The sequence below is a fragment of the Polypterus senegalus genome, chromosome 14 (assembly GCF_016835505.1).
Source record: "Polypterus senegalus isolate Bchr_013 chromosome 14, ASM1683550v1, whole genome shotgun sequence".
NCBI classification, from domain to species: Eukaryota; Metazoa; Chordata; class Cladistia; order Polypteriformes; family Polypteridae; genus Polypterus; species Polypterus senegalus.
Genome location: NC_053167.1, coordinates 36192247 through 36214806, shown reverse-complemented (window position 1 = coordinate 36214806; position 22560 = coordinate 36192247). Strand labels below are relative to the sequence as shown.

General features: G+C 36.4%; 1 protein-coding gene across 3 annotated transcripts in view; it reads right to left on the bottom strand.

The window, feature by feature from the left end:
• stau1 (staufen double-stranded RNA binding protein 1) overlaps window positions 1-22560 on the bottom strand; it is a 159006-nt gene that overhangs the window by 60285 nt on the left and 76161 nt on the right. For all 3 annotated transcript variants that reach the window (XM_039734931.1, XM_039734929.1, XM_039734930.1), the window contains exons 9-10: window positions 5403-5615; window positions 956-1099 (exon numbers count right to left, since the gene is read on the bottom strand). In XM_039734931.1, the coding sequence (XP_039590865.1) occupies window positions 956-1099; window positions 5403-5615 (357 nt within the window). The remainder of the gene's footprint in view (window positions 1-955; window positions 1100-5402; window positions 5616-22560) is intronic.

Genomic DNA, 22560 nt, shown 5'->3' with positions numbered 1-22560 from the left:
GGAGAGACCAAAAAATGGCTGTCCACCAACATTTACCATCCAATCTGACCGAACTGGAGAGGATCTGCAAGGAGGAATGGCAGAGGATCCCCAAATCCAGGTGTGAAAAACTTGTTGCATCTTTCCCAAGAAGACTCATGGCTGTATTAGCTCAAAAGGGTGCTTCTACTAAATACTGAGCAAAGGGTCTGAATACTTAGGACCATGTGATATTTCAGTTTTTCTTTTTTAATAAATCTGCAACAATTTCAAAAATTATTTTTTTTGTCTGTCAATATGGGGTGCTGTGTGTACATTAATGAGTGAAAAATTAATTTAAATGATTTTAGCAAATGGCTGCAATATAACAAAGAGTGAAAAATTGAAGGGGGTCTGAATACTTTCCGTACCCACTGTATATGTTCATTCCATCTTTATTCACACCTAAGTTTGTCTGTGTTTACAAATGACCTCCTCTCACTACTCCCTGCTTGATTTCAATTTTAAGATATCCAAGGGCATAATGCTGCTCATTTCTCTAAGTGTAGCCTTTTACCTTCATTTACCAATCCAGAAAATCCTGCAACCACCTTTAATGTCTATTCCAAAACATGCTGATTTTGTGGTATTCACACTAATATGGATCATTCTTTCCTTTGAACACTGGAAAATCACATTTCTTATCCTGCTCACCTCACAATCACACTGCAAGTGTATATTTAACATTCACCTTTAAATCCTCAAACCGCCACTAACATTCCCAGAACAATTCAAAACGGACAGGCTGCTTTACCTGCTCTCTAACTGCCTTTCTTTTCCTGTTTGTTTTCTGATCTTAATCACATCCCTCACTCCCTAAACCACTGACTTACTTAAACACATCTGTTTTTTTTTTTAAATTACACAGAAAATGACCTAAAGTTACATTAAAGTAACTAAATTGTGTGCATTATACAACATTTCTGAGGGTACAAACCTGCATAATGAATTCTCTGCGCCTAGGAAGACCCCTCTCTGTAATTAATGTGTACTCCGGCTCCTTTTCTTTCTTTGCCTGCTGAATTTGAGCTAGTCGACTGATGGGATTCATTCCTTGACCATATTCTGGGCTGGTCTGAAGCTAAAATAATAGAGAAGAGAGCCTTGTTATCTTTTTAAAAAGTCTGCACAGTCCAAATTCACGACTCATTGACACATAATTTGAATGAGCATGCTTGTAGAAATAACTTGAGCTTTCCCAAACCCAAACACGTACCCATGTATCAGTCGATTGGAAAAGATAATGCCAAAATCATTGATAAAAATAAATTACTTTCAACTTGTCATACTTTCCTTCCAGGAATGTGGAAGGCATGTTTTCCAAAAGCAGAATCTCCGGCATTTTGTGGAAGTGTTTGGTAACTTTTAATACTAGAATTGCCGAGCATTTTTTACATACCAAAGCCACCATTATGTCAGGTCACACTTGTATGTTTTTTTTTCTCTCTCAAACATGGCACATCAGCTCAGCATCCTGAAAACGATCGATTGATAGATCGATACTTTATTATTCCCAAGGGGAAATCTGCCCCTACAAACTATAGATTGATTCAAGGCTGATGGAAAATGTTATTAGTTTAAAATTTGCTTAAAAGTGTGGCTTTGACATTAACCAGTTAAAATGGCCACTTTGGAATATGAGTATTGATGGTGGTGCAGTTGGTAAGGTTTTAGTTCATTTCATGATTTGTTATTAGTTGGAAGTCTCCATTCTGAAGATATGTCCTGCTTTGTCTTATCAGCATCTTATCCACAGTTTTTTGTGGGGGTTTCAAGATTAAAAAACACTTCTCTGATTATCAACTGGTAAAGCTGAGAACTTGTTGCTTGGCACCCACAGTGTTTTCAAACATAAATTAAAATTATATTACTGTCAGACAAGGATTTTACTGCAGTTGTGTAATAGTGCTCCCCATTACACTTACATTTATTTATTTGGTCAAATCTTGTTTTATCCAAAGCGACTTACAACATTTGAGATGCAACAGGTTACATTTCTTTTGGTTTTCCAATTGGAGCACAGGTGGGTGAAGTGACTTGCTCAGGATCACACAATATCAGTGGTGGGATTTAAACCCACAACCTCATGGTTTGAAGTGCAAAGCCTTAACCACTGTGTCACACTACCTGCCATTAACTACTCTATTTGTTTTAAAAACAACAGTCCCTTCTAACTCCCACCCCATTGTCTTTATGATTGTGTGACTGACCTTGTACATGGGGCACCATTATCTAAAGGAAGGATTTATCTATTTTTGCGTGTGGAAACTAAGACAATAGATGATTATATTTGTGAGAATCTTGCTTCAGGCTTAAGTGCTAGAGAGGTGTTATCATGTGTTTGACTTTAATTCAACAACTTATTTGTAAACATTCCATCTACTTTTTCTTCAGGTCAGTGTTCAGATGAATCCTGAGAAGGTTTCTGCTATTGTTAACTGGAAACCAAATGAAAGTATTAAAGATGTTCAACATTTTGTGGTATTTTCTAACCATTATCACCAATTTATTAAGCACAGACACAACAGCCAGTTAACACATTGAACGACAAGTTTACTTCCGCTCCTAATGTTTATAATCCTGCATTGGGATGGATACCGTTTTATCACAGCATTTCCTGACTCTGATAGGTTAAATCCTTGTGCATATTTTTCAAAAAGCCTGTTGGTTTTGGAACAACATTATGGTTTTGGGGATCAAGAAATGCTTTCTCTTAAACTTGTTTTGGAAGAGTGGAATCTTTCGTTAATTTAAAGGCGCAGCCCATCAGACCATGATTTGGATACAAAAGATTTGGATAGGAATATAACTAACAAGCTGGTTAAGTTTGCAGATGATACCAAGATAGGTGGATTGGCAGATAATTTGGAATCTGTTAAATCATTATAAAAGGACTTGGACAGCATACATGCTTGGGCAGATTTGTGGCAGATGAAATTTAATGTAAGTAAATGTAAGGTATTACACATAGGAAGTAAAAATGTTATCTTTGAATACACAATGGGAAGCCTGAAAATCGAGAATCTAATCCAACATCAGTACCTAACCTCACAAATGCTCTATTGGCTGAATGGGCAGATATTCCCATAGACACACTCGAAAATCATGCAGAAAGCTTCCTCAGAAGAATGTAGGCCGTTGTTGCCACAATGTTGGGGCTAACCCCACATTCATGTCCATCACTTTGGAATGGCATACCCAGCAAGTTCACATATGTATGATGGTCAGGGGCCCAAAAACATCCTCTTTAATAAAAGCCCTGTGTGCGTCCAGGTGTCCGTGTGTGTGTGTGTCTTCTGGTGAAGTGCGCATGCGCGGGGCTGCGACGCACATCGCACCGAGCCCTACCCATGCGCACGGCACCGGGGACGCACGCACACTGGAAGCTGGGCACACAGTGAATGGCCTTGCCGCGGCAGCGCATGATAAGCAAATAAAAGACATCATGGCTGGGAAGAGTGCTGATTAGGTAGTCGCGGCCGCGCACATAAAATCCGTTGCTGGGGAGACGTCACACATACAATAATTAGCTACACGCCTGCACAGATTAAAATACTTGCTGGGGAACTGCACAGTACTTGCTGGGGAGATGACATAGTCACGATTATCAGCTACACGCCACACATTACATCAGTTGCTGGGGACACTCTGCTGATTGCCCACTGTTGTGACAGAAAATTAAAGTCATATTACGGACATCAAAGCCAGTATTACTGTCAGAGAAAATTACAGGCATTTTACGGAAATACAAACCAGTATTACTGCGAGAGAAAATTAAAGGCACACAATACACTGACGTATATTACAGCCACATACAAGCCAGTATTACTGTATGAGAAAATATTAATAATAATAATAATACATTTTATTTATACTGCACTTTATATGAATGATCTCAAAGTGCTACAGAGATTACGGACTTATCTACTGTACTAACAACATGCCATCCAAAAAAAAAAAGGACACGTCAAGTAGGACAAAAGACACAGACAATCAAATCCTATATAAGTAACATCTCCTGGAAGAACGGTCAGCTCAACAAGTAAACATCAACAAAAGAAAGGCTGAAAGACAAAGAAAAATACAAGCAAATAGATCGATTGAAGAAAAAGAAAATGAGCGTCAGAAAAACGCTAAAAGAGAACGACTCAGAAGAGCAAACCTTACAAAAAGTTGGCATTTACTTGCCAGAACCAGTATTCAGTCACGGTCAGTTATATGTTGCATTATCAAGAGTTAGAAGTTTTCCAGATGTTGTTGTCAAGGTTGTAGATGGTCCTGAACAAGGCAAACTCTTGCCAAACTCAGACAGAATATTTACAAGAAATGTTCTCTATAATGAAATTTTATAGAAAAATTTCATGAGGTAAAAAAAATAGAAAATTTTTCCTAAATATCTTCTTCAGATATTGTGTATTACAGATTGTTACAAAGTTTTACAGTAAGGCAATATTAATTATACTTACTGTATTGTCATATACATTTCTATTTTATTTTTATTATTATTTTACTTTAGGCTTCTTGCAAAAATATTTTTGACAAAAAAAAATGAAGACAAGAAACAGAATGAGATCAAGGCCCCTTGCCATTTAATATAGACTGGTCCTACTAATGTTTATGCACTACTGTTCTAGTACCCGTTATTGTAACGGGCTTAATGTCTAGTTTGTCCATAAAGTGTAAATTAGCACTTCTTTTTTGATATTCTAACCATTAATTTAAGATTGATTTTTGCCTTATTATTTGTTTACCTCAGTGTTAGTTTCTAAGTATTCAAATATTGTAAACTACTATGATTGGTAAGGAGCATTATATAAAAATCAACAGAAAACAATTCCGCTTTGACAATTTCTGCTATACTTTATATTACAGGGGCGGCACGGTGGCGCAGTGGTAACGCTGCTGCCTCGCAGTTAGAAGACCCGGGTTCGCTTCCCGGGTCCTCCCTGCGTGGAGTTTGGTTCCTGCCTTGTGCCCTGTGTTGGCTGGGATTGGCTCCCGCAGACCCCCGTGACCCTGTATTCGGATTCAGCGGGTTAGAAAATGGATGGATTTATATTACAGGGGTTGAAATCTCATTAAATAAGTGACCTTGTGTTTTCTGTTATAATTATTTTAAAAGTTTAGCAGATTTTTTAAGTAAATTTAATAAAGTATGGTGTTAAATCCTGCTGAAGTATGACTCTGTATTTTAACAATGAACAGTGAAAAATGTCATGGAAAGAAGAGGAGTGAGCAGTTTAGCATTTTAATATGCACCGTACTTTAAACTATAGTGAGTTCTGACTAAAATACAGAAATAAAAAAATATTTTGTATTTAGTTAAAGATTTCAAAAAATGATAGATCTGAGGCATACATCCTCATTCTCATTTGAGCACTCACCTTGACTATTGACTTTGATTTCTTTTTAATGCGTGGTTGGACCTTTTCAACCAAGGGTAGTGAAGGGAGTTTTTTAAGCTCCTTGAGGACAGCAGTCGCTGCATTTTTCTTGGCAATCTTTTTACTTTTTCCCTCTCCATCACCATAAAAGTCTCCTACAGAAACGCGCACAACAAAACTTTTCATGTGCGGGGGGCCAGACTCCTTAGTAACCTGGAAAGTACAGAAAAAGAAACCAAAGAACAAGAGTTATTTCAGACTTTAAACACAGATGGCCAAAAGCTTGCAGGCATTTTTAGAGTACAGTGCTTAGACTCAGTCCCAAAGAATATACAGCACAAGTTAATGTTTCTTACTGTACAGGATAAAGAAAAACAATTTCATTCATTTGTACGAAGCAGAATTAACTGTTCTTAAGTACTAATGCCTTGTTCAGGGATCTCAAACTCCAGTCCTGGAGGGTCACAATGGCTGCAGGTTTTCATTCTAACCCTTTTCTTAATTAGTGACTTGTTTTTGCTAATTGACTTCTTTTGAATGCTTCCCTTAGATGATCATCCCAGTTTATCCCTTTAAGACTTTCCTGCATCTGTTCAAAATTTGCCCCACTAAAGTTAAACTTAACAGTTTTAGTTTTTGTTTTCAAGCTCTGCCAATGCGACTTGTACATTATTATGGTTACTTAACCCTAGTGGCTCAATTACCTTTACACCCTGGATTCTACAAAATACTAGAAAGTGTGTTTATAAACGTCAGTTGGTACATCATTATATTGGATTCAGTTTGGAGCTAATATGGCAATTCTTCTTTGCTTAAAAATGTGTCAGTAACTTAACCCAACTAAACCCCATCTCCCCAACAACCTTTGTTCAGTTATTACTCCACAATTTTTTCAAGAAAAGCAGCAAGAATCAGAAATAAACCTAGGATAAAAGAACCTATTTAAATACTTAATTTCAGACAGTTTTAAAACACTTCTTTAATGTGTAAAATCATTTAAAATTACTTTACATTACAAAATATGTAGCCAGCTACGAATAGGGCTGACAACTCTCCTTCTCTGGAAATGAGGACATTCGGGTCGAAAAATTAGGACTTTTCAGGATGCCTTTCCCTATGATGCCATAATATGCCTTTATACTGTGTTATGGTTTTTTTAAATTATATAAAACATTAGTAGCAGCTTATCACTATAATTATGATATGAAGGCCACAATCACAGTCACTGGCAAACTAAAAACCCATTAAATATTTTGAATAGGTCAAGCCTCTTAAATGAACAGATTTCAATCCTTTCGTTTTTTGGATACCTTAACTGTCGTAAACCTGCAATAATTATACACATGGTAAATCTGGGTTCTGGGATAAACATGAATAGAAATCTTTACATGCTACTGAAATTGAATCTTGGGAGCATTGACCCCTTAATTGAATCTGTCCTGCCCTTTCGAAAACAAGGATATTTGTTATTCAAGTAGTCTGTGAACTTGGACTTTCTTCTCAGCATAATAGGTATTCCTGAATCTATGTAAATGAAAGAATTATGAAAATATTATTAAATTACTTAAAGAAGTGACTTATTAATTGATCAATTAATAACTAAAAAGATATTGCATTTATATGACAGAATAAATGTATGATTGTTTTTAATTAACTGAAACTTGAATAGTTGACTCATTCATTTACAATTATAAATCCATTTTGGAACAATGGGGGGTAATAACAATATTTTCCATTAAAATATTACAAACAAGTACCTACTCGCATTTAAATGCGATGGACTGTACCTGGATGTATGAAATTTCTGGTTTAACCAAGTTGCTGAAAGAAGAATCGAAAATAAGATCTCACATAGAAAACGTGAAATTGTAATTTCGATTTTTTTTTACAAATGATTAAGGAAAGCAACAACAGTTATAATGAACTGTCTACTTGCCAAGGAGATAAAGCGGAATTCAAAAGATGAAGTGAAAAAGCCAAGTTGGACAGATATTGACTATTCTTGTCAATATCTGCATTGTTTACTACCAGAATGGAAGTGAAGATTCTGGGAAAAACGTGTGCACACTACTTCCGCAAAATGCTGATTGGTGTACAGCTTTCAATTTTAAGCAATGATAAGGATATGGAGATTTTCAAATTTTAGGAGCCAAAATTCTGGACATTTTCAAAATTTATAAATTCCTCCTGGACAGTCCATGGCACATGAAAAATAAGGACATGTCTGAGAAAATGAGGATGGTTGGCAGCCCTAGCTATGAGTCTCTGAAGTCTTATCTTGGAAATTTTTCTGCATTCTTCATTGCATATCATGTGCAACTATGGCATATTTTTGAGTTATCTTGCATGAACAGCATTATTAGGATCTACTCATAGATTTACTGTGATGAGATGTCTGTAGCAATGTGGCGTTTTAAAATAAATAGTCGTTTCCTGGGAAGTGCAGACTCTGATCAGGTGCGGGTGGACTCAAGTGCACTTCACGCCCAGGTTGATTGGCTGATCGCATATTCACCTGTAAATATGAGTGGATCAGTCAGGTGCCTCATTCACACCTCGAAGTGGGCAACGCACTACAACTGCACCCAATCAGACCATATAAAAAGGAGCCTGCAAAGCAGACAGAGGACAGATAAACAGAAGGACTGAGAAAGACAGAAAGGAAAAGAGATATGGACGTTAAAGATGGAGAACAAAGGCAGGATCGGGAGAGGAGATTGTGCAATGTAGATTAGAGACAGGCTCTTGGGAAAGTGAGCAGGTGGCTGATGCTCAAGAGGAAGATGATGGTTGCTTCTGCTGAGCATTCTTGGGAGCCGGAGCAACCAAATGCTCCCTGTGGGCTCCCACTTGAAAGTTGTGTGGCAAACAGGAGACAGAGCAGGCTCGTGTGTTCTTGAAATCACAGAGAGATAGTGATGGGGGAGACAAGTTGGGTTTGGGGTGACTGAATGAGATGGCTAGGGTGCAAGTTCATGTGAAGGATGACTGCGCTTGTCAGCAGGTGTCTCTGGGGGCTGAGTAAATTCTGATGGGTGAGCAGCAGAGATGTCAGATTTTAAGAAGGATGCACCTGGGCTTGTGAGTTTCCAGGGAACCGCTGCCTGCTTGTGGTTTTAAACTCATTTGAATGGATTATTTATTTGAATATTTTAACCCTCACCTTTGCATTGATTTTATGGTTTATTTATTTATTGAGACAATTTCAATCACTTTTTGTTTGGTATTAATAAAAGGACCGATACTTTTTGCACCAACCCCTTGCTGAACATATATGTCCTCATTTGCCTGGCTCATCTCGGTACATGACTATTGATGGTTATGGGTTGAAGAGGTTCCAGGATGCAACAAGTGAGAGTGAAGCCAACCCAGACCGTCACATGTATTTGGTAAACTGTAATTTACCCATCATTGTCAATGATGTTCAAGTCTGGAGGCTGCTATGACCATTACAACACTTTTAACATGCGTTTCTTGAGACACTTCATAATACATTTCAAAGTGTATTTTGGATTGTTGTCTTCTTGTAGAACTCATCCTTTTTTAGTGCCAGCTTCAGTTTACTGACTGATTGACTGCCTGTCAGTCTCCTCAAGGATTTTTTGATATTTAGTTGAATCCAGTGCCACTAGTTGTCACATAATCCCAAATCACAAGGTGTTCCTATCTTCAAGCTCTGCTCTTTTTTTATTTAAATAATTTTTTTGTGGTTGTAGCCAAAGAGTTTAATTTTAACTTCATCTGTCTTGGTTCCAAAATGCCACAGTCTTATGCAGAGGTTGCTTTGCATAGTTAAGACATTGCTTTTTTGTGTTAAGATCACAGGTATGTTTTCCTTTTGATGGCTGTTCCATGAAGGCCATATCTGTGTAAGTAAAGCCACACATAAAAGAAGTGCAACACCACTCCTTTCTCAGCTAAACCTGCCTACAAGAGCCTTGCACTCATATGGAGGTTCTGCTTTGCATTCCCGTAAATTATACAGATTGTTCTGTTATTTTACTTGTTATTCTAGATCTTGTCTTCACATCCATGGTTCACTTAACTGCCATTCCTAATGACGTTTCAGGCTTTGTAGGCATACATTAATTTCATTTTCGGATCCTTACGTAGTTGCCTACAAGAGCAAATGGTCATAGAGTGCTGCACAATGTCTAAAGAGTCAAAGAATTTACTAGAGTCTGGAATTTAGTTTTTATTACAAGTTTGGTTTTAATAATTTCATTTTTTTTAACAAGCTCAAAACCTTGTTCATATATTGTTTATATATTCTTGCAGTTTTCAACTGCACTTGCTGTCTCTTAAATTGGTAGAATGTGGGGTTGATTTCATACAAATTATTTGAATGTACAATTTCCTTAGTCAGAAAATGAGATTTACCTGAACTTGTTTATCCTTTAAAAGTATTAATACTGGAGCTTCCCATGGTTCTAACTTCTAACATGCTAAGCCAGTCTAGACTAATGACCTAACAAGATCGGAGACCTTACAACTGAAAGGGTTTCAAAACATTTGCAAATGCCGTATTTAGCCTTTATTATTATTATTTATTTTTACATTTTTTAGTTTATCAAATCAAACATACCTGCGCGTTAGCATTTTTATAAAAATGCTACTGTTTTAGATTTTTACTTTTTGTATACATAGTATAGAGAAAGAATAAGAATTGAGAAAAAGTTCGACCTCAATATTTTGATGAATCTTGAGTCTGAAAATACCGTTTTTGAAATTATGTCTGTCTGGGTGCAAACACGATGAAATTTTGCATACCTGCTTTATATCAAAAATAAGGAATCCTATCAACTTTTGGGCCACTTCTGGCAACCAGAAGTGGTACTTTAATTGAATACTTTCACGAATTTTCAAGTAAACCATGGTTATAATTACAGATAGATGACTGAAATCTATATTAATAAAAGGCAAAGCCCTCACTCACTCACTGACTCACTTATCACTAATTCTCCAAGTTCCCGTGTAGGTAGAAGGCTGAAATTTGGCAGGCTCATTCCTTACAGCTTACTTACAAAAGTTAAGCAGGTTTCATTTCGAAATTCTACACGTAACGGTCATAACGGTCGACAACGTCTGCGATGTTGAACTTTCTTATTTATGGCCCCATCTTCACGAAATTTGGTAGGCGGCTTCCCTGCGCTAACCAAAACCAATGTACGCACTTATTTCGGTGGTATGACGCCATTGTCGGCCGCCATATTGAATTTTCCACACGTCACTAATTCTCCAACTTCCCGTGTAGGTAGAAGGCTGAAATTTGGCAGGCCCATTCCTTACAGCTTACTTACAAAAGTTAAGCAGGTTTCATTTCGAAATTCTACGTGTAACGGTCATAACGGTCAACAACGTCTGCCATATTGAACTTTCTTATTCATGGCCCCATCTTCACGAAATTTGGTAGGCGGCTTCCCTGTGCTAACCAAAACCGATGTACGTACTTATTTCGGTGGTATGACGTCATTGTCGGCCGCCATATTGAATTTTCCAACATCACTAATTCTCCAAATTCCCGTATTGGTAGAAGGCTGAAATTTGGCAGGCCCATTCCTTACAGCTTACTTAAAAAAGTTAAGCAGGTTTCATTTCGAAATTCTACGCGTAACGGTCATAACGGTCAACAACGTCCGCCATATTGAACTTTCTTATTCATGGCCGTATCTTCACGAAATTTGGTAGGCGGCTTCCCTCCATTAACTGAAACCAATGTACGTACTTATTTCGGTAGTATGATGCCACTGTCGGCCGCCATATTGAACTTTTCAACAGTCTTTATTACTTATGGGCCCATCTTCAAGAAATTCTATCGATCAAAGAACTGTCACTTACCGAGTGGTTTCCATGCCCGGAGATACCACCTACCTTTTCCATTCTCTTTGTTACATATTGCACGGCCATATCAGGCTCACTCTTGATATCCGGAGGAACATTCTGTCTTATGTATTGAATGACTGGGACAGGTTCAAGGTGTGGACTGATGACGGTACAGGAGATAATTATACTACACAGGAGCACTAGAAGAGTGAAATGCTTAAGCCCTTCACCTATGGTTCTGCATGTGAGTTGATTGCTGCCGCTGAATTGTTCGGTTGTCGCTTTCAAGTGTACCGAAATGGCCAAATATTTTACACCTTTCGACAACCGCCAATGCCTCTTAAACATCTTAGATTCACAGGTGACGATTTCAGTAGTGGACACTTTGATGTTTATGAATGTTTAAACTCTCAAAAGCTGGATGTGAAGTTATCGATGAAACCGGTTGTATACTTACAACGCTTGACAGATGCCAAATGTCACTTCAACACAACAAATCCTGCAAATACTGTCGTAATTGAAACAAACCATGAAACTCAAACCGATTATGACAGCAGCAATCCAGGCTGTGAGATTTGAGACAAGATTACTGTTCACATGGCCAACTGTAAGTTACATGTTCAAGAGTAAGCTCAGCGCACAGCTTGGTCATATTACAACCGGAGGGCTGAACTGACAACATGGTATACAAAGAGATCCTTAACAAATAATTATTGGCATATTGTCCCACAGTTTAAAAAGGTTTAATTTTCTTCTTAATAAAAATTTGAATGCAGTACTTCACCGCTGCGAAGCGCGGGTATTTTGCTAGTTTTATATATTTATAATTATAAAAAGCAAAAAGATATGACATTTGAGAAAAATTACTCAATAGCATTTTTTTGAAAAAAAAAATCTAAATTTTTAGCATCATGGAAATATAAAAGTGTAAATGATATTAAAACTGTATTCGATATAACACATATTTTTTCAATAGCTATTATTAATTTTAATTTATACATGATCAGTTTAACAATAATGTGTAAGCATTGAATATGCCATGTAAAAATAAAGAGGTAATGGAAACAATTAACATGCTACATCTCTGTCGTGTTCCTCATAATACATTTACTTTTACAATACTTTTTTATTTCAGCCATCATTATCATACTTAAATCTAGCTAAATACAGTTTTACCGATAGCAATTTACTGCAATAAATACTATATAATACTAACACTTTTTCTATGTTTTAAGGTGACTATAACTTTCTTTACTTTGCACGTAATCTATGTAATGCACCTCCCTAAATGTGAAAATATCATTTTAATATAAATAGATACATTATTGTGTATCGATATTATCAATTAGTTGTGACATATGATATTTGAGAAGCATTCCACAACTAGAATTGGTTCTGATGACCTTTTCCTCTATCTTACTATAGAAGAAAGTTGAGGGGTACACACTCCCGATTTTTTGCTACTGAATTTGTTTTTACCATTTTTTAACTTAATATATCAATAAAATGTGTAATTTGGCCAGAATGCCCAATCTTTTGCACTAAACTAAATATCTTTGCTCTGTGTGTGCCTCCTCAAAGTCATCTGGTGTAAGGACTTCCATTATGTTTAACTGATGAAGGTTTGACCTTCCCGAGCTCTGTCGGCATATTTATGTGAAGTGGTTCACAGTACCACAAAGCTACCATGCATTTCGGTATTCCAGGCCATTGTCTATGCTCCCCCTATAATAAGTATTGCCACAATAGGTGCAAAATGTGGTTTGTACCATTAGAGCTGGGATTTGCCTACTTATCCCCTTTGGTTATTCAATGTCTTTGACATTTTGCCCCGGCAGTGTTAATATCTAGTGTTCTGTCTTGTGCCACAGCTTTCCTTACGATATCTCTCAGCTCCACAGCTCAACATATATCAAACACAAAAGTTAGTGTGAGCTCCCACTCCTACAGCATTTGATGGCAATTTAATTAGCAATGCTGAACGCAGTCCTATCCCTGATCATTTTCTCCATTTCTCTCACCTTATTAATGAATTCACTAATTGTTTCTCCCTCATCACATTGAGAGTTTTCATACAAATACTATTCAAAGATTATGTTTCTTAGTGGTTTGAAATACTTTTCTAATGTGGATAATACAGCTGCAATGGCTTTGTCTTGCTCGTTGGAAAAATTGAGATTGTGCTTATACATACAGTATGTCAGCATTCCACACCCATCATCCTCTTTAATGGGAAAACTTCAATCTCACCAGACTTTTTGTGCAAGTATAAAATCTTCAAATGTGCCAGTTTGTACTTACATAGCCAAACACTTTTAGGCCAAGATAAAATAGAAACCAAAGTTGATCAAAATAACATGAAATATATTAATGGATTTGGCACAATTATTAGACTCAGTTGATCCAGGGTCCAGGTGCTAGAAGGGAACAAAGACAAAGTTAACACCCGGAACCAATTTTTTAAATAGCCACCTTTTTCTAATAGCTAGTCCCTCAACGTTATCTCTTTTGAACGTATTTTACCACTTTAACTGGTATGGCCGGTGATGTATCTTTAAAAATAAAAATTTTATGAACAGAGCAGGGTACCCATGCATGCCTTCGGGCAAATATCCCCTACCCTAAGTCCAACCATCAGTATAGGCTATCATCCTACACACAGGAAAAGCCTTGAAACCTGAGAAAGTTAGTCTTTGAGTACTTAAGGCATGTGCTGACCAGCTTTATCCTATAATCTGCTATCTGTTCAGTCTGTCTCTAAGGCTGCAGGAAGCATTGCTGTTGTGTAAAATATCCTGCATTGTTTCTGTTCCAAAGAAGGGAACCGCCTCTTCGCCCAACTACTACAGACCAAGTGGCTCTTACATTCCACATCATGAAGACCTTTGAAAGGCTGATCCTGGTCTATAGGAGTGAAAAACCATTTGGACCCGCTACAATTTGCCTATCAGACAAAGTTTGGAGTGGAAGGTGCAATTATATTTCTGCTCCAAAAGACTAATTCCTTCTGAACCAACCTGTCAATACTGTAGAAATTATGTTCTGTGATTTCTCCAGCGCCTTCAGTACCATCCAGACATTGGGTTTTGGACATTGTTAAATGGTAAACTCAAGGATAAACAGGCAGATGAACCTATGTTGCCTTGGACAATGGACTCTGTCCAGCAGACTGGAGTTTGAGTCAGTTGAGGACTGTGTATTCCATGTGGATATCAGCAACACTTGAGACACCACAAGGAACAGCCCTATCACCTATTCTGTCCAATCTGTATATCGTGAACTATAAATATAACACCAGCTCATATCACTTTTAGAAAATATACGTGACTCTACAAAATTGGGGTGTATTGAAAAAGAAGATGAGATGGAATAAAGGAGTCAGACAGAGAACCATTTTTCTTGGTGCAAAGAGAGTTTCTACAAGAGTAAAGCTGTCTCGACTATAAGGTAATCCCTCCAGATACTAAAACTGAGTGCAGAAATTAATCAAACAGATCCATTCAGTTAGACAACTGTGGTATTTTAAACCAAAGCAATTTTTTTTAAAAACAAAACCATTTTTTTCCAATCTAACTTGTTCTCTCCTAAATACAGTATTCCGATTGTAAACTCATGCTTGGCACAGACAATAATGCAGTGATGAATCTGTTTCTAGGTGAGAGGTAGGTAAACTACAGTCTGTGGCAAGGGTGTAAGCGGCCCATAAGCTTCTTTTAGAAATCTATAATATTCACTTCAATTCAGTATATTTTTGTGTAATGCTCTTCACTGTGCGCAGGCTCATGTCAATGATACATGTTCAAAGTAAAGGCACAAACTAATTAGATAATGAGTGCCAAAGTGAATTATTCCTGTAAGTGAACTCATTTATTTGGTAACATGAGGAGTAATATGCACTTATCGGCAGCAGCATACTAACTGTGCCTTTGATAACGTATTTATTTTTCAGACGTTTCATCACAGTGTCAGAAAAGGAGGGTAGAGTAGTTACAGCTTTTCAAGTGAACTCATTTCAGTTTTGGTTTAAAGCTCCAGTGCAATTGAGAACTTAGTTACTTTACATGTATAAACCCATGACGCATATTTTTAGGAAGTCAATGAGCACTCGAGGAAATTCTGAAGGACTGGAAAATGGCAAATATTATCCTGCTATATAAAATGGGTGACCAGGCAGATCCAAACAACTATAAGCCAGTAAGCTAAATGTGCATCACGTTAAAATTAATGGAAGGGATTATTAAGTGAAGGATTGAACACCACATGGCAAGAACATGGGTTTTACTGAACAGCCAGCGTGGGTTCAGAAGAAGGAGCTCATGTTTTTCTAACATGCTGGAATTCTATGAGGAAGCAACAAAAGCATATGATCAAAGTGAAGCATATGGTAATATTTATCTTGACTTTCAGAAACAAATTGATAAGGTGCTACATGAGAGGTTAGGCATCAAACTAAAAGCAGTGAGGGTACAGGGTGTTGTTTGTAGGTGGGTATAAAATTGACTCAGCTGCAGGAAACAGAGGGTCATGGTATGAGGAACCTTATCAGAACTGGCTGATGTTAAGAGTGGTGTTCCACAGGAGTTAGTGCTAGGGCTGCTGCTATTTTAAATATAAATAAATAATTTAGATAGGAATATAAGTAACAAGCTGGTTAAATTTGTACATGATACAAAGCTGGTTGGATTGGCAAATAATTTAAAATCCATTGTCACATGGGACTTGGACAACATACAGGCCTGGGCAGATTTGTGGCAGATGAAATTTAATGTCAGTAAATGTAAAGTATTACATGTAGAAAGTAAAAATGTTAGGTTTGAATACACAATTGGAGGTCTGAAAATTGAAAGTACACCTTATGAGAAGGATTTAGGATTCGTAGCAGACTCGACACAATCAATTTCCAGAGAGTGTTCAGAAGCCATTAAGAAGGTTAAAAGAATGTTAAGTTTTATAGCGCAGAGTTGTGTTGAGTACAAGTCCAAGGAGGTTACTTATGCTCAAGCTTTATAATTCCTGGAGTACTATGTACAGTTTTGGTATCTAGGCTACAAAAATGACATCAGAATGCTGGAAAAAGTCCAGAGAAGAGCAACTAGGCTGATTTCAGAGCTACAAGGGATGAATTATGAGGAAAGATTAAAATAGCTGAGCCTTTTCAGATTAAGCAAAAGAAGATAAAGAGGAGACATGATTGAAGTGTTTAATTTTAAACTTATGAAGGGAATTAGTCCAGCGGATCAAGATTATTATGTTCAAACTAGTTTATCAAGAACATTGGGATAAATTGGAATACCTATTGTTAAGGGTAAATTTTGTTGATACACTGTATCAATCCCAGAGGGGAAATTTTCTTTTTACATGACTTTACATTTTGCAAAAAAATTACAAAGTTTTTCTTTACACTAAGAACCATAGACACATGGAATAATCTACTAAGTAGTGGGGTAGAGGTCTTTAGAGACTTGTTATTTTGGAATAATTTAGTGAATAGGACTGGCAAGCTTTGTTGGGTTGAATTGTTCTCATCTAGATTGTTCTAATGTTCCACTCTCTCTTTATGGAAATTGGAATTTGATCATAGTTTATTGAATTCTTTAAGGCTGCTTTTCAGCCTTCAGCTAGAGACCTCTTGTATTTTGCCTCAGCATATTTCACAATCTTGTATTACCTTTATTCTTACTACACATTCTCTTGTTTGTTAGAGATTCCCTTTAACATAACATTCTTCTATAAGCAGTTTAGAAGCAAACTTCAGTGGTTTTTCACATTAAATATAGTCTCTGTAAACAATGCCAACACCAATTGGGAAGCCACAATTTCTTTTTCACTGCAGCTTACACGTTCTAAACTTAAACCCAAGCAGAGACAGTGAAACCAGTGGGCCACCCAGGCCCACACTACTTTTGGTCTGTTGTATGCTGTATTATGAAATTTTATACTTTAGTGGAAATTGGCATAATCTGCATGTTGGTCCGGCATGCACATAAAAATTTAATTGTACAGTGTGCATACAACAATAAATTTGAACTAAATTAATTACGCTATACGCTAAAGTGCATTTTTGGTCTAATCATAGGCTCTAATTTTTGAAAGACACAACAATATTGGTCACCGCGTGTTGTTTCCCAAGTTTTTAATACTAGCATTCAGCATTATCTACTTTCTATGGCAGGATGTGTGTATGCGTAAGGAAACTACTGAGGAAATATTTATATATTTCATTTACACTGCATTCTGTGTTATTTTTGTTGAGAATATGTTAGAAACAGAAATAGCGGACAGCATGTTTGATTGAGTAAAAAGTAATTAATAGCTTTTTCTGTTTCTGGTTGGTAGGCATTTATTAAAGTTTATAATAAACATTATTCAGACCTGCTTTTAGATTTTGATGCCAATGCACAGTTGTGATTAATAGAAATTTTATAACTATGACTTTTTTTTTTTTTTATTACCTGTATAACATTACTGGATAGTGCTTCCAGTGCTGTCACCTGTTGCATGGAGTTCTGGGTCACATATAAAGATGTTGTCCTTTTACAGACTCCTATTTCCTTGTTTGAACTTAAGAAGAAACAGCTTTCCATAAATACTGAAAGAGCTCCAGGTTTGGATGACTTGCCTCTGGCATGGTTTTCCTCATTTTAGAACCAGCTATCCCTTCTGCTCTTTGACATGTTGAGGGAGGCCATCTCTCTTGGACTACTGAACACAGGAATTAATATGACCGTTATCACTCTTCTCTTGAAGCATGGCAAAGACCCTTCCTTATGTCACAGCCATAGGTCCCTGATCCTCATGACCAATGATATACTACTGGCCAAGGTCTGAGCATGCTGGACACAGAAGGTTATCTGTACTCTAATTCACCCCGACCAAGCTGGTGTTATTCACTTTTGGTTACCCTCTGATAATGAGCACAGGCTCTTAAATTTTGTCAATGTGAACTAATCAGCTAAAGTATCTTCTTTCTTGATGGAAAAAAAAGATCTTTTAATATACTGGCTGGTTTTTATTGGCCTTGGCCCAACTTACTATCAACCTCATTAAAACGCTATACTCCTCCTCAGCAGCCGCCCTGACTAATCCTAACATCATTCACCTTTCCCTGGGACTAGAGGTTCCAGACAGACCTCCCTACTTCTCCTATTCTTCTCATCATTAGCCACTGCCATTCATAACTCAGTTTCTTACTCTTATCCCACTGCATACAAAACACACCACATAATTACCTTATTTGCAGAAGACATTTTTCTTTAACTAGATGATACCCCTTCAAATCTCCTCCATACTTTAAACTTACTCAAGACATTTAAATCCATAAGTGATACAAGACAAACTGGTTAATATCCTCCTACTCATCTCTCAGTGATCTCTGCTGAAAGGCCACTTCTTCACACTTTTGTCCACCTGTCCAGTGAGATAGCTTTTCAGATTTACAGTCAAATATTCTCTGATCCCAGTACCTCAAATCGATAATTTGGCTAAGCGTACACTCTCTTCTGAATCTCATCTTCAGTGCCTTTCATAATGTTCGGGGCAAAGAAACATTTTGATTGATTTACCCCAGTGCTCCACAATATAAATGACAAATCAAACCATTCAGACAAGCCCCTGAAACACACAGCAGCAGGAGATGGCTGCATTAGAGACATGGCAGAGCATCACTAGAGAAGATACTCAGCACCTGGTGATGTCTGTGAATCACAGACTTCAAGCAGTCATTACATGCATGGGATATGCAACAAAATATGAAATATGACTGCTTTAATATACCTGTAATTGCCATGTTAAAAACATTATGGTGCCCTGTATAAAAAGTGTTGTTATTTCTAAATGGTGAAATGCATGCAGATACTCTTAAATAAGTGTCTAAAATATGCACTTTAATCACGTCTGAATTGCTTTGACTTGTAATAAATGTGTCTTTGTCCCAAACATTGTGGAGAAGACTGAATCCATCTTTGTATTATTAAAATGAATATTGTAACTGTTTTTTAATTTTGCTAGTTCTATTTATATTATTATAATGCTCTTCACTGAGCACAGACTCCGAGTGCTGTAAACAGTTCACAGGTAAAATGCAACTACTACAAATTACTAATCACATAATATATACAATATAAAGACAGATTTGTTTAAACACACAGTAACCAAGCAGTTCCAAACTGACTAACATAAATGGAACCTAACAGTATCTGTCCATTACTATTACGGTCAAACTATGGTCAGTTGACAACAGAGAAGAAAACAAAAACTCTGTAACCAGCATCCCTTGAGATCTGGGTAGGCCATGGTTGGTTGTAACAGACAAAGTTAAAAGACAAAATCAGACACAGTCCCAAACCCCCACCAACCCCAAAAGCATTCTACAGTATAAGACTGCACTGGGCCATCTAATATGACAATAGAATTTTTCCATCCATTGATTCCAAGGCTCCCAGTATCTCAGATGTCTTTCCCATGGCCAGGAAAACAGCTTGTAGGTAGAGCAGTGGCACCAAGTGCCACAGCAGGACACCGAGAAGAGAAACAAAATAGAGGAGGGTTAGTAGCGGTCCATAATTATTTTATTACTTATATTTCTATAAAAATGACTAACCAACACAGATGCAATTTGCACAGTTAAACAGCAGCTCTAATTGGGTAAGCTATACTAAAGTGGTGAGTGTGTTCAGCCTGGATATAAAATCTGAGCCTGAAGGGAAAATTCTTTCATATGCAGGAAGATTATTACACAGCTTTGAGGTGTTGTAGCTAAAAGGCCAAACTTCTGCTGTTATTTTGTTAATCCTTGGAATCTTTAGTAGGTTGAAATCTTGAGATCTTAATACACATTAATTTTTGTAAGTAAGGGTAAGCTTAGCTTAGTAATGAGGGCCTTGCCAATTTAAAGCTTCTTATGTAACAAAGATGATTTTGAAATCCACCCTAAGCTAAACAGGAAGCAAGTGTAATGACTGGGGCTGGGCGATACAGAATGTTTTTTTTCTTCATATCAGTCCATATTGATATATATAATGATGTAAATCAAATCACTATTTCTGTCAAGCTTAAGGATTACATTTTACTCCTAAGTGAGATGTCAAGATATGACATGGTTAATTTTGGTTTAAATATTATTTATTTTCTGTCAGAATTTGAACATGACAAATGTACTGTACAACATTACACAAATGTATTTCCAATAAATAAAATAGGTATATACAATACACTAAAATATTAATTCTGACCAGTCAAAAGCTTTAAGTGTTACAGGAGAACACAAACAAAATGCACAACTAAATTCTGTGGTCAATTCCAAATAAATAAAATAGGTAATACAATATAAAAAAGTTTTAGTTCTGATCAGTAAAAAGCTTTAACGTTTTACAGTAGAACACACCAAATCTGTTGGTCAACTCCAAATAAATAAAATAAAATCCTAATTCTAAAATCTTAAATCTAAAACTAAAATCTTAAAGCTTTCAGGTTTAAAAAGAGAACGCAAAGTAAATTCTCAGGTCAGTTCCAAATAAATAAAGTAGGTATTAATACAAAATAAAATATCAAAAAATTACCTCTATACCGTATCCTTTCCTTTGCATAGATTCAAACTGTTTTAAATGGTTGGGAAACAAACCCACAAATAACTAGGCAAAAACATTATGTATATATCCTCAGTATAAATTCAAGCAGCTTTCAAATGTAAACAAAGGAGAACATAAAATTGACATATTCACTCAATTTTGGTCAGCTTATGCTCAAAGGCAAGAAAATAGAAATTCCCATTAGTGCAGCACTTGCTTGGTTCTGGGAGAGTAAAGTCTTGCATTGTGCCTGTATCTCTGCACTGCTGGATTAATAACAATAATAATAATACATTTTATTTAATTATTTTGTTTTTAAAGGGGAAAAAAAACATTTACGAGTATAATCCCTAAAATGTGACAGATAGTGAAAGGGCACATAAGTGATATATTTAAATGACATAGCGGTGAATGGGATGCAGTCTCTCAGTCGGGAATAATTGAATACAAGCAACATCTGTTGAGTTAATTTTCTAATTTTGGATTTGCACAAGCACACAAACAAAGTATAATTTGTGTATGACACCTAAAACATTGGCAGAGCAAAGTCTGTTTTACAGGACTTCTGAAATAATGAATTCATATAAAACTGAGAAGTTTAATTTCACACAGGAAAGCCTTAAATTTGGGATAAATGTAAAAAAGGAAGGTAAAAATTTGGAAAATTAAAGCGCCAGGAGTTCATTACATTAAAAAAAAATCTAATAATTTGACTTTAGTTAAATAGAACTCTTTAGTAAGTTTTCTAACATGCTAATGTTGCAAATACAAATCTTACAACAGCAAATGTTGCAAACCTAACAGAGTGATTCTCTTACAAGGAAAATTTTAAAAGTCTGTTCTCGCAAAAAAAACAAACAAAAAAAAAAACACAACAACTTTAAATCTTTAGCGTCATCCATACTTGTTGCTACACTGGTGGACCACCATGTCTATCGTGAACTAAATTTAAGCCCTCTATTGTATTTTGATAGTTATTAATGGTTATACTAGTTTACTTAAATGAGAGATGGGTAACTACTTTGTAGATATATTACTGTTTTAAAGCTGTTGTTATTGTTAATATTCATATACTTTATATTATATTACAGAAAAAGAACACAATATCGTTCCCTTGAGAAATGGAGGTACTTTTTATGAAAAGTCATAAAATGGGATTTCAAATAGGTATCAAGAATCATGAAATATTACTGGTATATTTATCGAATACAGAAATTCTGATGCCATGACAGTTAATAATGAACTATTGCTGCAATAAAAGTACAATAAATAGAAGCAGGTATATCACTTGGTGGAGAAATCACACTTGGATGAACTGTTGTCATTTTGCTACACATTCATATGGCAACCCATCACAGACATTCACGAACCATAGTTTAAGAAACAATGCTCTAGTATGTAGAAATAAATGGGGGAAGGATTTGTCCTCACATGGAGTCTGCAACACGTCAAAGAACAAAAGAACATAGAGCTGTGCACAAGGTTATTCAAAACTACTTCTCAAAATGCTGGTACTGTACTAAAAAGTACTACTTTAAAAATACACTAGCTCAAGACAGACTTCATTGGTGACCACACCACAAAATTTGTAGTATTTATCTTAAATTCAGTTTCTTAGGTTAATTATGATGCCACAGGTTTGCTGTTTCTGAAAAAATGTAATAGCAAATGACTTGCAATTTTAAAACTTAATGTCTGACATAAGCCTCAAGGGCTATTATTTGATGTTTATTAAGACAAAATTGAAAATCTGGACTTTAGATAGCATT